We start from the raw sequence: 12,399 nt of genomic DNA on the forward strand, positions 1-12,399 counted from the left end.
GTGTCCTTGTGCTGTAAATCGTGGCAGTGATAAATAATGATGCAGATTTCCTGAGATTAATTTTGGTATACAGATTTTATAAAATTTAAAGTGATTCCTACTCCGCTCATGGAAACATGAAAACTTCTATAAATTTGACATCCTCCGCATAGCAAATTACCCATCAGGAATTCCTCTGTGTGTTTCATAAATTTTATCGGCTTAGCTTGTTGGCAGTATCTACTCGTGTTGTGTTTATATGGCAGCTATGGGATTTGGATTGGCTCCTCTGGGCCATTCTCGTGTACTAATGTTCTCAAAACCTAGTGCTCTCTGCAACTTCAAAGTCACCAAAAGGCCACCTCTCCTCGTTACCCCTAACCGCCCTACTCCCAGCGATTCTCTGTATCTTACCAACATTGATGATCAATTCGGATTAAGAATTCATGTCAATATACTTTTGTTTTGTCGATCACACTACAAGGCCTCCTCCATGAAGAATGAGGATCCAGTCCCTAGTATTAAAGAGGCATTATTATCCTTTTTGTTGAAACTGTAATTTCACCTGCGCCCACTTAATTCCACAAAACCGCAGGTATTTGCACCACCTTTCACGCTGAGTGGTATTTTGTGGGGAGGCTCCGATCACACCTAGCGGCCAACGAGTGTCCACAGTACGGTTTCAAAACCACCAATCCCTCAGCTGGTAAAGTTCGATTAAAAGGGCCTCCCGGGGAATTAACCACAGCAGTCCGACTTTTTGAGGGCAGATCAACCGTTGATGTACAACAACAAACCTGCAGCATTTATTTCTTAATGTGAAGTGAAAGTTTGTGTTTTGACCGCCGATTCTGTCAGCTAAGAAATTAAATGAAATTTAATTGTGATTGGTAAATAGTAGGTAGAAATTTTAATTATATTGTTTTTTTTCTCACATGAATATAGTATATGTAAAAAACATGTAATGTTTTTTTTATTGTGTTGTATATGCATTGTAATGTAAGGAAAGCAGAGGGCATAGAAAAATATACACAGAGGAGTGTTGTTTGTTGGAAAAACGAAGGGGAATATGTAATACGCAGCAGCTTAAATATATCAGGTCTTTTTGTTGAAATGAATTTTTTTTGGTTGAAAATAAAATGTAATGCGCTTCAGTATATGTATTAAAGAATTTTTTTTTACAGCAGTAAATGTAAAGAAATTTTAACACACGGTAGTGTAAAATTTCTAAAAGAGACAGTAATTTTTTTTTTTTGAAGTTCTTGGTGAATCCCTTTGTTAAGAGGATGAAATTTGTATCAGGCAATTTATTAATGAATATAAAGTTTTTATGTGTGTGAAAAACTCTGAGCTTCTCCAGCAATCTATTTTAAGCTTCCCTATGTTAAAGATCCTATGGCAAAAACAGAGCATTGTTTCTCTGTTCAGTGATTTTGTTTTGGAATTTACCAGAAAATTCCCAACGGTGGTATCAGAGCTTGTCCAGGCTCTTTGAAGGTGTCAAAGAAGCTGAAGGAAAGACTTCTTGCTGCAACAACTTCTCAGTCAAGAAAGGATCCAGGTATTTCTCAAAGTTTTTTTTGTGTTGCTCTTGAAGACACTCTTTGATTTTTAAATACACAATGAAGTATTTGAAGCATAGCTGAGAGTGCAAGAATGTTTATAAGTAGAACTTGTGCAAGAATAGCTGGCTCCAGCACCAGCACTAGCATGGGTATTTTTAATACTCAACTGCAACAGTTTAATGGGAAAAACTATGACTATTGGGCAATAACTATGAGAGCTGTGTTTGCCTCACAAGATTTATGGAAACTTGTTGAATATGGGTTTGAAGAACCAAGAGATGAAGATGAGTTTAATAGATTAACTCAGGTAGAGAAAGATCTGTTGAAGAGCAATAAGAAGAATGATTCAAAAGCCCTTGTATTTTTGTATTAAGCAGTGCATGAGAGTGTGTTTCCAAGGATAGCAGCAGCCAAGACATCCAAAGAAGCATGACAAACTCTCAAGACAGCCTATCAAGGCATGGAGAAAGTGAAGACAACAAAACTACAGTTGCTGAGGAGAGATTTTGAGAATCTGTGCATGAAGGAGTCAGACAATATTGACTCATTCTTCACACATGTGATTGGTCTGGTCACACAAATAAGATCTCATGGAGAAATTCTTGAAGAAATGAGGATTGTGGAGAAACTGTTGAGGGTCCTACCTTCAAAGTTCGATGTGATTGTCACCACCATAGAAGAGACAAAGGATCTCACAAATTTTTCAGTTGATGAACTACATGCATCACTGATAACACATGAGCAGAGATTGAGTAGAAATGAAAACTCATCTCTAGAACAAGCCTTTAAGATCCAGATGTCCTTTAAAAGAGGAAGAGGTCAAGGCAGAGGAAACAAGAGAGGAAGAGGCAGAAGCCAAAACAGAAGTGGAAGAAACAGTCCAGCAAATGCTCAAGGAAGAGGCATCAATCCAAATCAGAACCAAGGCCAAGGCAGCAGCCAACAAAGTGGACAATATCATGCTCAAAGACAAAGGTATGAAAAATCCAATGTCCAATGTTAATATTGTAAAAAATATGGGCATTATGCAAATGAATGTAGGAAGAAGCAGCATGATATGAGTAATAGATCTAGTGCAAATATCACTAGAGAAAATATCAGCCAAGATAATGTGTTGTTAGCTTGTAATATGGCTGAAACAAACAGTGAAGATATATGGTTTCTAGATTCCGGTTGTAGTAACCATATGACAGGAAACATAGCCCTGTTTTCTGCTTTAGATCAGAGTGTGAAATCACAAGTCACACTTGGGACTGATAGTAAAGTTTTTGTTGTGGGAAAATGAGAAGTTAAGATATTTACAAAGAAAGGTGAAAAGAAAACCATAGCAGATGTCTATTATGTTCCTGGAATGAAGTGTAACCTCTTAAGTATTGGACAACTTGTTCAAAAGGGTTACAATGTTTTCTTTGAGAATGATGTATGCACCATCATGGATAGAGCACCCAGCAAACGATGTATTGCTGAAGTGAAGATGACGAGGAACAAGATGTTCCCTCTCAGAATAAAGGCAGATTTGAAAAACAAAGAAGTAATTGCAGCAGTTACTCAAGAGGCTTTCCAAAGCGTACCAACAGATGAAAATTGGTTGTGGCACTTGAGATTTGGGCATCTCAACTTTGGAGGTCTTAACTTGTTGAGTAGAAAATGAATGGTAAGAGGATTACCATTGATAGATAAACCAGACAGCCTTTGTGAAGGTTGTATCTTTGGGAAACAACACAGAGAAAGTTTTCCATCAGGGAAAAGCATAAGGGCAAAAGCACCCTTAGAGATTGTTCACTCAGATTTATGTGGACCGATGCAAACTCCATCACTTGCAGGCAGCCAATATTTTCTAACATTCATTGATGATTTTACCAGAAAAACTTGGGTTCATTTCCTGAAGAACAAAAGTGAATTGTTTGAAAAAATTCGAAATTTCAAGGCACTTGTAGAAAATCAAAGCGGGCTGCATATCAAAGTTCTAAGAACTGACAGAGGAGGTGTGTATATCTCCGAGGAATTCCTCCGGTTTTGTAGAGAAAATGGAATTCATAAATAGTTTATAGCTAGGTACACCTCGCAGCAAAATGGAGTTGCTGAAAGGAAGAATAGGACAATCATGGATATGGCGAGGAGCATGTTAAAGGCAAAGCATTTGCCAAATGATTATTGGGCTGAAGCTGTACATTGTGCAGCGTACATTTTGAATAGGTGCCCAACAAAAGCAGTCATGAACAGAGTGCCAGAAGAAGCATGGAGTGGGAGAAAGCAAGGAGTCACCCACATGAAAGTTTTTGGTGGCTTATGCACACATTCCAGATCAGCTAAGGAGGAAGTTGGACAGCAAAGGGGAGAAATGTATTTTCATTGGATACAGTGAGGAATCCAAAGCTTACAGGTTGTATATCCCATCTACCAAGAAGTTTTTTGTGAGCAGAGATGTTCAATTCATTGAGGAGGAAGCTTGGGATGGAAGTATAGAGAAAACAGTGAATGTTAAATATTGTTTGTCTCATGATGAAAATGATAAGGAGATGGTTGAAATACATCCCCAAACAGCAGCGCCAACACAAAGACAGTAATAGACACCCTTGAGGAGAAATGAAAGTGCTTCTACAAGCACACCACAAGGAGAAAATTCAAGTGCTTCTTCAAGCACTTGTACACCAAATGAAAGAGGTAAGAAGTTCAGAAATTTAAATGACATTTATGAACAAGAGACAGCAAATGAAGGAATGAATTCTTTGTTTGCATTATATTGTCATGTTGATGACCCTGTGCATTTCGAAGAAACAATTAAGGATAAGAAATGGATAGAAGCTATGGATGAGGAGATCAATGCCATAGAAAGAAACAAGACATGGGATTTAGTTGAACTACCAAAAGGAAAAGAAGTCATTGGAGTCAAATGGGTCTACAAGACCAAGAGCAATGCTGAAGGCAAAATAGAAAGACACAAGGCAAGACTGGTTGTTAAAGGATACAAGCAGCAGTATGGGAGAGACTATGAGGAAACTTTTGCACCAGTTGCAAGAATGGAAACAGTGAGAGCAGTGCTGTCCATGGCAGCACAAAGCAAGTGGAAAGTTTACCAAATGGACCTGAAGTCAGCATTCCTAAATGGAGTGTTAATGGAAGAGGTTTACATTGAACAACTTCTAGGCTATGAAAAGAAAGCCCAAGAGCACAAAGTGTGCAGATTGAAAAAAACTCTTTATGGGCTGAAGCAAGCACCAAGAGCATGGTATAATAGGATAGATTCCTATCTACTGGAAAATGGATTTGAGAAGTGTGAGGGAGAACCCACTCTCTACATCAAAGAAAAGGATGGTAAAATGCTAATTGTTGTGTTATATGTTGATGATGTTATTTTCACAGGTAATGATGATCATTTCATTGAAAACTTCAAAACAGTCATGAAAGAAGAATTTGAAATCACTGACATGGGTTTGCTGAGATACTTCTTAGGAATAGAATTAGATCAAAATGAAAATGGGATTTTTATTTCACAAGCAAAATATGTTAATGAAGTGTTGAAAAGATTTAATATGCAGGACAGCAAAGCAACGATCACTCCCACAGTGATGGGATTAAAACTCAGCAAAGAGGACAGCAGCAAGGATTTTGATCCTAGCTTGTATAAGAACATAGTTGGCAGCCTAATGTATTTGACTGCAACTGGGCCAGATATAATGTTTGCTGTTAGTTTAACTTCCAGATTCATGGAGAGGCCAAAAGAAGCACATTGACAGGCAGAAAAAAGAATTTTGAGGTATGTTAAAGGTACTAAAAGATTTGGCATTTTATATACTGTCTCAGAATGTTCAGATTTAATTGGATACACTGATAGTGATTGGGCTGGAAGTGTAGATGATCGGAAAAGCACATCCGGTTATGTCTTTCACATGGGTTCAGGAGCCATTTCATGGGCTTCTAAGAAACAGCTTATTGTAGCATTGTCTACAGTAGAGGCAGAATATGTGGCAGCTACAACAGCAGCATGTCAAGCAGTTTGGATGAGAAGAATGTTAAGTAGTTTATGCCAAAAGCAAACAAAAGGAACTGTGATTTTTTGTGACAATAGCTAAGCTATTGCATTATTCAAGAATGTTGTGTTTTATAAGAGAACGAAACACATTGACACAAAGTTTCATTACATCAGGGAATTGGTAAACAGTGGAGAAATTGTCTTAGAACATTGCAGGACTCAGGAGCAGGTTGCAGACATTTTGACCAAACCTTTGGGACAGAAAATGTTTGAATTTTTGAGGAAATGTCTGGGTATGACTGATAACCCAGCAGTTGAAATTAAAGGGGAGTGTTGAAACTGTAATTTCATCTGCGTGCATTTAATTCCACAAAACCGCCGGTATTTTCCCCGCACCACCTTTCACGCTGAGTGGTATTTCGTGGGGAGGCTCCGATCACACCGACCAGCCGACGTGTGTCCATAGTACGGTTTCAAAACCACCAATCCCCCGGCCGGTAAAGTTCGATTAAAAGGGCCTCCCGAGGAATTAACCACAGCCGTCCGATTTTTTGAGGGTAGATCAACGGTTGATGTACAGCAACAAACCTGCAGCATTTATTTCTTAACGTGAAGTGAAAGTTTGTGTTTTGACCGCCGGTTCTGTCAGCAAAGAAATTAAATGAAATTTAATTGTGATTGGTAGATAGTAGGTAGAAGTTTTAATTATATTGTTTTTTTATTCTCACGTGAGTATAGCATAGGTAAAAAACATGTAATGTTTTTTTTTATTATGTGTTGTATATGCATTGTAATGTAAGGGAAGCAGAGCACATAGAAAAATATACACACAGCAGTGTTGTTCGTTGGAAAAACGAAGGGGAATATGCAATACGCAGGAGCGTAAATATATCATGTCCTTTTGTTGAAAGGAATTTTTTTTTGTTGAAAATGAAATGTAATGTGCTCCAGCATATGTATTGAAGAATTTTTTTTTACAACAGTAAATGTAAAAGAAATTTTTACACACAGTAGTGTACAGAGTAAATTTTTTTTGGAAGTTCTTGGTGAATCCCTCTGTTAAGAGGATGAAATTTGTATTAGACAGTTTATTAATGAATATAAAATTTTTATGTGTGTGAAAAACTCTGAGCTTCTCCAGCAATCTATTTTAAGCTTCCATGTGTTAAAGATCATGTGACAAAAACAGAGCATTGTTTTTCTGTTCAATGATTTTGTTTTGGAATTTACCAAAAAATTCCCAACACTTTTGCAGGAAGAGTAAGAGAAGTAGATGATAAGGGTAAGCTCATCATGGACTGCACTGGTGAGAGTCTCTTTTCATAGAAGCGGATGCATATATTGCATTGGAAGACTGAGGAGTTCTCTCTCCAGCCCTCCCTCGTGCTGTTGACTTTATAAATTACGTTCCAATATCCAAGCCCATCACAGACTCTCCACTTCTTCTATTTCACGTAATTGTGATTTTAGATCGATTGTCCCAGAGTTTAGAATTTTATATTTCACAAGAGTTTAGAATTTTACATTTCACCCTAGAGCTCTGAGCTTATCTCTATTGCTAATTCGTTCAATATTTGGTAATTAGATTATCAAATATTCAACAAATCAGTAATGGAGATTAAGATACTGTATATGAATAATGTGCAATTTGGATAATGCTGCTGATTACCACTGATGAATGAAAAGGTGCTTATTTTGGAGAGGATTTTATAATTTTACCTATAACCACATGGACTGTAGAAATATAATATGTAAATGTGTTCATTAGTACTAGGTATAACCAGATGGATGGTAGAAATATAATATGTAAATGTGTTTATTAGTACTAGGTGGAGGGTGGAAATAGTAGAAATATAATATGTAAATGTGTTTATTTTAGAATAGGATTTTTATAATTTTGTTCATATGGATAGTTGGAATAGTTATATGTAATTTTAGAAAATATTTTAAAATTAGAGTTTGAAATTTTTATTTTAAAAATCAAAATTTGGAATTTTTATTTAAAAATAATTATTTCTAGCAATGTAATTTTAATTTTTAATTAAATTCATTAATTAAAAAATTATTATATAAGCATTTTTTAATTTAAACATAGTTATGATTTTTAGACATTTAGTATTAATATGTCATGTTATTGACTATTAATATTATAATAAAACATATTTTAATATAAAAAATTTGTGATAAAATAAGAGTACTTTGTTACATATCTATTTTTTAAAATGTACATTTATATATATATTTTTTATGTTTAATGATAATAATAAGGATCTCAAATTTTTGACCCAATCCTAAAGATGTGATTAATCCTAAAGACTGATATCTACATTATGAATTACAAAAATCTTAAATCTAATAATAATAACAATTTTCATAAAATCATAATTGAATTATTTTTTATAATTTTTAATTAAATCTATTTTTTTATAATTTTTAATTAAATTATTATAATTTAGTAATGAGATTTCTTGATAATTAATAATTTTATTATGAAATAAATTGTTCACAAAACTATTAGAACTAAAATATTTTAACTTTATAATTATTTTTTAAATATAAAATATATTTAAAAATAAATTAATATCAATTATTTACTATATATTTACCTCTACCACTCTACCCTCTACCTGTACCTAACACCAATATGAAATATATACCTAACCTGAACTACATACAGGTCAATACTCAATGCCAAGATCAAATCTCTAGCTACAAACTTTTATCAACAGTAAACATCTACCCATACCTAAAGGTCAAAACCAGTATGAGATATCTATCTGTCCTGAACCATATTCAGGTCAAGGTTCAATGTCAACATCGAGATTTGGCCTCTCAAATCTTGAGCTGCAAACTTTATTAATTTTTTAGAGCGAAGAAGATTTGTAATTCAGAAGACTTTTTGAAGATTGGATCAAAATGAGTGTATGTTACTGGGGAGAGAACATAGTAGGGTTATATTTAGGTTTGGATTTTTAGTGTAAATTTGATGATGGCCATTTGTGGTTTTTTTGCACCTATTTCTTAACATTTTATATATGTTTGTGCTGGCAAGTAGTAGGTACTAAAAAGAAAAGCATATTTCTTTACATTTTACATAAGTTTGCGCTGCCCAGTAGTACGTACTCGGAAGAAAAGCATAATAGTCGATGGTTTAACCCCATAACACTTCTGTTCTTTTTTTAATATATGAAAGATATGTTAATGGTATTTAATTAGTGAATATTATTCTAATTTTTGTGATTTTTTTTTGTGTTTATAAAAATTTCATTTACAATAGATTTACAAAAGAATGGTGATAAAAAAATAGGCATGTTTCCAGTCTGGCAACCAAGTAGATTGTTTAAATTAATCTGTCTGTCTAAATCAATTATTCATTAAATTTATGTCCATCTGATTACTAAATACTCGGAAATTCAACAATAGATCTAAACTCGGTTAAATTTATGACGAGCAATTAAATACTAAAAGTCAAACGACTCTTTCAATTTTTTTCACTAGTCATCTTTTACGATTCAAAATTTTCCCTACGGTCAAATACTGAATACGTTCAAAATGCAAAAATAAGTATGGGAAAGTCAAATTCTAGGCCTAGCCACATTGCATTTGTATTTTTGAGAGTAGATATTTAGCTCTGAGTTTATCTCTATGGTTCATTTATGGTTGATTTTTTGAATATTTGGCAATTAAAAAGAGATGAGCATGAGTTGAGTTTATTTCTATTACTGATTTGTCGAATATTTGACAATTAAAAATACATGAACATAATTGACATGACAGGGCCATGTCTATCTTATTACTAAATATTTCAAAAATCAACAATCAGATAAAGATGCCCATATTTATTACCAAAGCAATGGCATGTTGTGACTGTTAATAATTTGAATGCCATATCGCCTGATGGCATTAGCATACATTATTACATAGCATGGAATGACATTCTGAGTTTGTTGAAGTGGGTTACTTAGTATCGCAATTCTGTAGACGAATTAATAAGTTTGAGCTGTGTTAATGGGTGCTTTTACCCTCAGGTAACGCGCTTGAAATGCGGAGGCTTCATATTAGGTTTGAGTTTCTGCCACTCTGTGACCGATGGTGTTGGAATCACCCAATTTGTGAAGGCTCTGGGTGAAATAGCGAGAGGCGCGTCAAGCCCAACGGTTCCTCCAGTTTGGAGCAGAGAAATGCTTCGACCGAGAGAGAAGCCAATGGGGAATCACCCCAGGGTCCGTGAATATTATGATTTTATGAAAAAATATGAAGAATCAATGATGCAAGTGGCGGCAGTAGGAGAGGAAATGAGATCAAAATCATTTTATTTTGGTTCAAAGGAAATTGCAGCTTTAAGAAGGCAGGCAGAAGGGTTGAAGCATCCCACCCCTTTCGAATTAATATCGGTCTGCGTCTGGCGCTCCAGAGAAAAAGCTCCGGGTATTCCTGGCGACCAGGTTTCAACAATTATATTTCCCTACTACGCCGTTCTCGAATTCGGCCACCTCTTCCACGGGGCTACTATGGGACTCTGGTAGCCACCGCGTACGCTATGACAAAATCCAGGGATCTCACTCAACAAATTGTCCTTCGCCATGGAATTGATCAACGAAGGGAAACGAAGGCTGACGGAAGAACACTTGCGATCTGTCAATAATCTGGCGGAATCTGGCGGAGTTGAATGGGCGTCCACTCGATAAACCCGTTGGTGTAGATGTTGATTGTTACTATAATAAAATTATAGTAACAATTATAAAATGAGTTTTTGGGCGTTTGGACCAATTCTATGCTTAGTTTACAATATTGACATAATGATTAAGTTTTTATGAAATTACAATTATTGAAATCGCATGAAGTGTAAAATGAAAGAAATAGGAATACATAAATTCAGATAACAGCAGTTACAACTGTTTTATTACAGAATCAAAGAAATTACACAACCAAAAAACAGGGAGTGCATTCTCTTTCTCAGCTAAGCATATGTATTTATACCAAAATTATTGTTGGTTACAGCAATCAAAATATTCATGTTCGAAGCGGTGCTGCCCTTTTGTTCTGGAGGCGGTGCTAACCTCCTGAAGAATAATGAAGAGCCAAAGCGGTGGCAAGAAGAGCCAAGACTGTGGCTGTCGTGAAATAATTATTTTTACATTCTCCCCCTTAATTATTTCACAAAAATGAAAAAACAAAACTTTGCTATTACATCAAAATGTCCTTACATGATGCATACCCCTATGTTTTCCGTGTGAGTTTCAAACAGTTCTTTTCCCAAGGGTTTTGTAAATATGTCTGCAAATTGGTCTTCTGATCTGCAGAACTCCATATATATTTCATTATTTCTTACTAATTCTCAAATGAAATGATACCTCGTATCAATATGTTTACTTTTCTTATGGAAAACATGATTTCTTGATAATGCAATAGCAGATTTGTTGTCACAAAAAATATGAGTGGGTTCTCTCTGTTCATGCAACAACTCTTTCAAAATTCTTCTCATCCAAACAGTTTGGCATGCTGCTGTCGTGGCTGCAACATACTCTGCTTCAGCTGATGATAGAGTCACAATGGATTGCTTCACTGATGCCCATGAAACTGCACCTGAACCAAAACTGAACACATACCCAAATGTGCTCCTCCTGTCATCAATATTGCCTGCAAAATCACTATATGTATATCCAGTTAGTTTAAAATTTAAATCAGATGCATACAGGATACCATAATTTCTTGTTCCAGCAACATATCTTAAAATCCTTTTTCCAACTAGCCAATGCGTACTCTTCGGAGACTCCATGAATCTGGAAATTAAACTTACACCAAACATTATATCGGGTCTTGTTGCAGTCAACTACATAAGACTTCCAACCAATTGTTTAAACAAGGTTAGATCAGTATCTGAACCATGATCATCCTTACTGAGTTTTGTACCAATTGCAATTGGGGTTACAACTGACTTACAATTTTGCACCCTGAATGTTTTCAATATATCCTTTGCATACTTAAATTGACAAATGAAAATACCATCTTCAGATTGAGTTACTTCAATACCAAGAAAATATTTCATTAGGCCTAAATCAGTCATATCAAATTCTCTTTTCATCTTCGTCTTAAAATCATCTATTGAGAGATCTCCAGTGAAAATCAAATCATCAACATACAAGCACACAATCAAAATTTTACCATTCTCGTTTACTTTTGTATACAAAGTTGGCTCACTTGGACTCCTGATGAATCCATTGGTGTTCAGATATTCATCAATTCTACTATACCATACTCGGGGTGCTTGTTTCAATCCATATAATGCTTTCTTTAATTTGTAAACTTTATCTTCTTGACCATCAATTTCATATCCACGAGGTTGTTTCACATAAACCTCTTCTTCTAGAAAACCATTCAAAAATGCAGACTTAACATCCATCTGATATATTTTCCATTTATTTTGTGCAGCTATAGCTAATACCATTCTCACTGTGTCAAGTCTAGCTATAGGTGCAAAATTTTTATTATAATCAATACCAGGTTGTTGACTAAATCCCTGAGCTACAAGTCTTGCTTGATGCTTTTCAATTTCACCTTCAACATTCACTTTAGTTTTGTATATCCATTTAACACCTATAGTATTTTTACCTTTAGGAAAATTTACAAGTTTGCAAGTATTATTTCTTTCTATAGCATCAATTTCTTCATCCATGGCTTTTATCCAAACTTTTTATTTCATAGCTTCATCAAAATTTACTGGATCATATGCAAGTAATGCAAAATTTGAACCTTGATCTATTTCATCATTCTGCTCATACAATTCTGTTAAACTTCTAGTCTTCTGATCTTTAATTCTATTCTTCAATGTAGCTATTATAGGATTAGAATCATTACTTACCTCTGATCCGGTTGTTTGTT

General features: G+C 35.0%; 1 protein-coding gene across 1 annotated transcript; it reads left to right on the top strand.

Moving 5' to 3' along the window:
• The first annotated feature begins 238 nt into the window (after positions 1 to 238).
• LOC149157077 (benzyl alcohol O-benzoyltransferase-like) lies at positions 239 to 10,043 on the top strand. The gene is made up of 3 exons (XM_089444965.1): positions 239 to 446; positions 575 to 762; positions 9,546 to 10,043. Exons 1-3 carry the CDS (start codon positions 239 to 241, stop codon positions 10,041 to 10,043), a joined length of 894 nt encoding a protein of 297 aa, XP_089301091.1.
• Positions 10,044 to 12,399: the final 2,356 nt, after the last annotated feature.

The sequence above is a fragment of the Pinus tabuliformis genome, chromosome 9 (genome assembly GCF_031772625.1).
Source record: "Pinus tabuliformis cultivar Carrire ecotype Pingquan chromosome 9, CPIR1, whole genome shotgun sequence".
NCBI lineage: Eukaryota > Viridiplantae > Streptophyta > Pinopsida > Pinales > Pinaceae > Pinus > Pinus tabuliformis.

Coding starts and splice junctions, on each gene's coding strand:
- LOC149157077 (XM_089444965.1), top strand. CDS start 239: ATGGCAGCTATGGGATTTGGATTGGCTCCTCTGGGCCATTCTCGTGTA. Junction 447..574: donor TGTCAATATACTTTTGTTTT/GTCGATCACACT, acceptor ACAAAACCGCAG/GTATTTGCACCACCTTTCAC. Junction 763..9,545: donor AGGGCAGATCAACCGTTGAT/GTACAACAACAA, acceptor TTTTACCCTCAG/GTAACGCGCTTGAAATGCGG.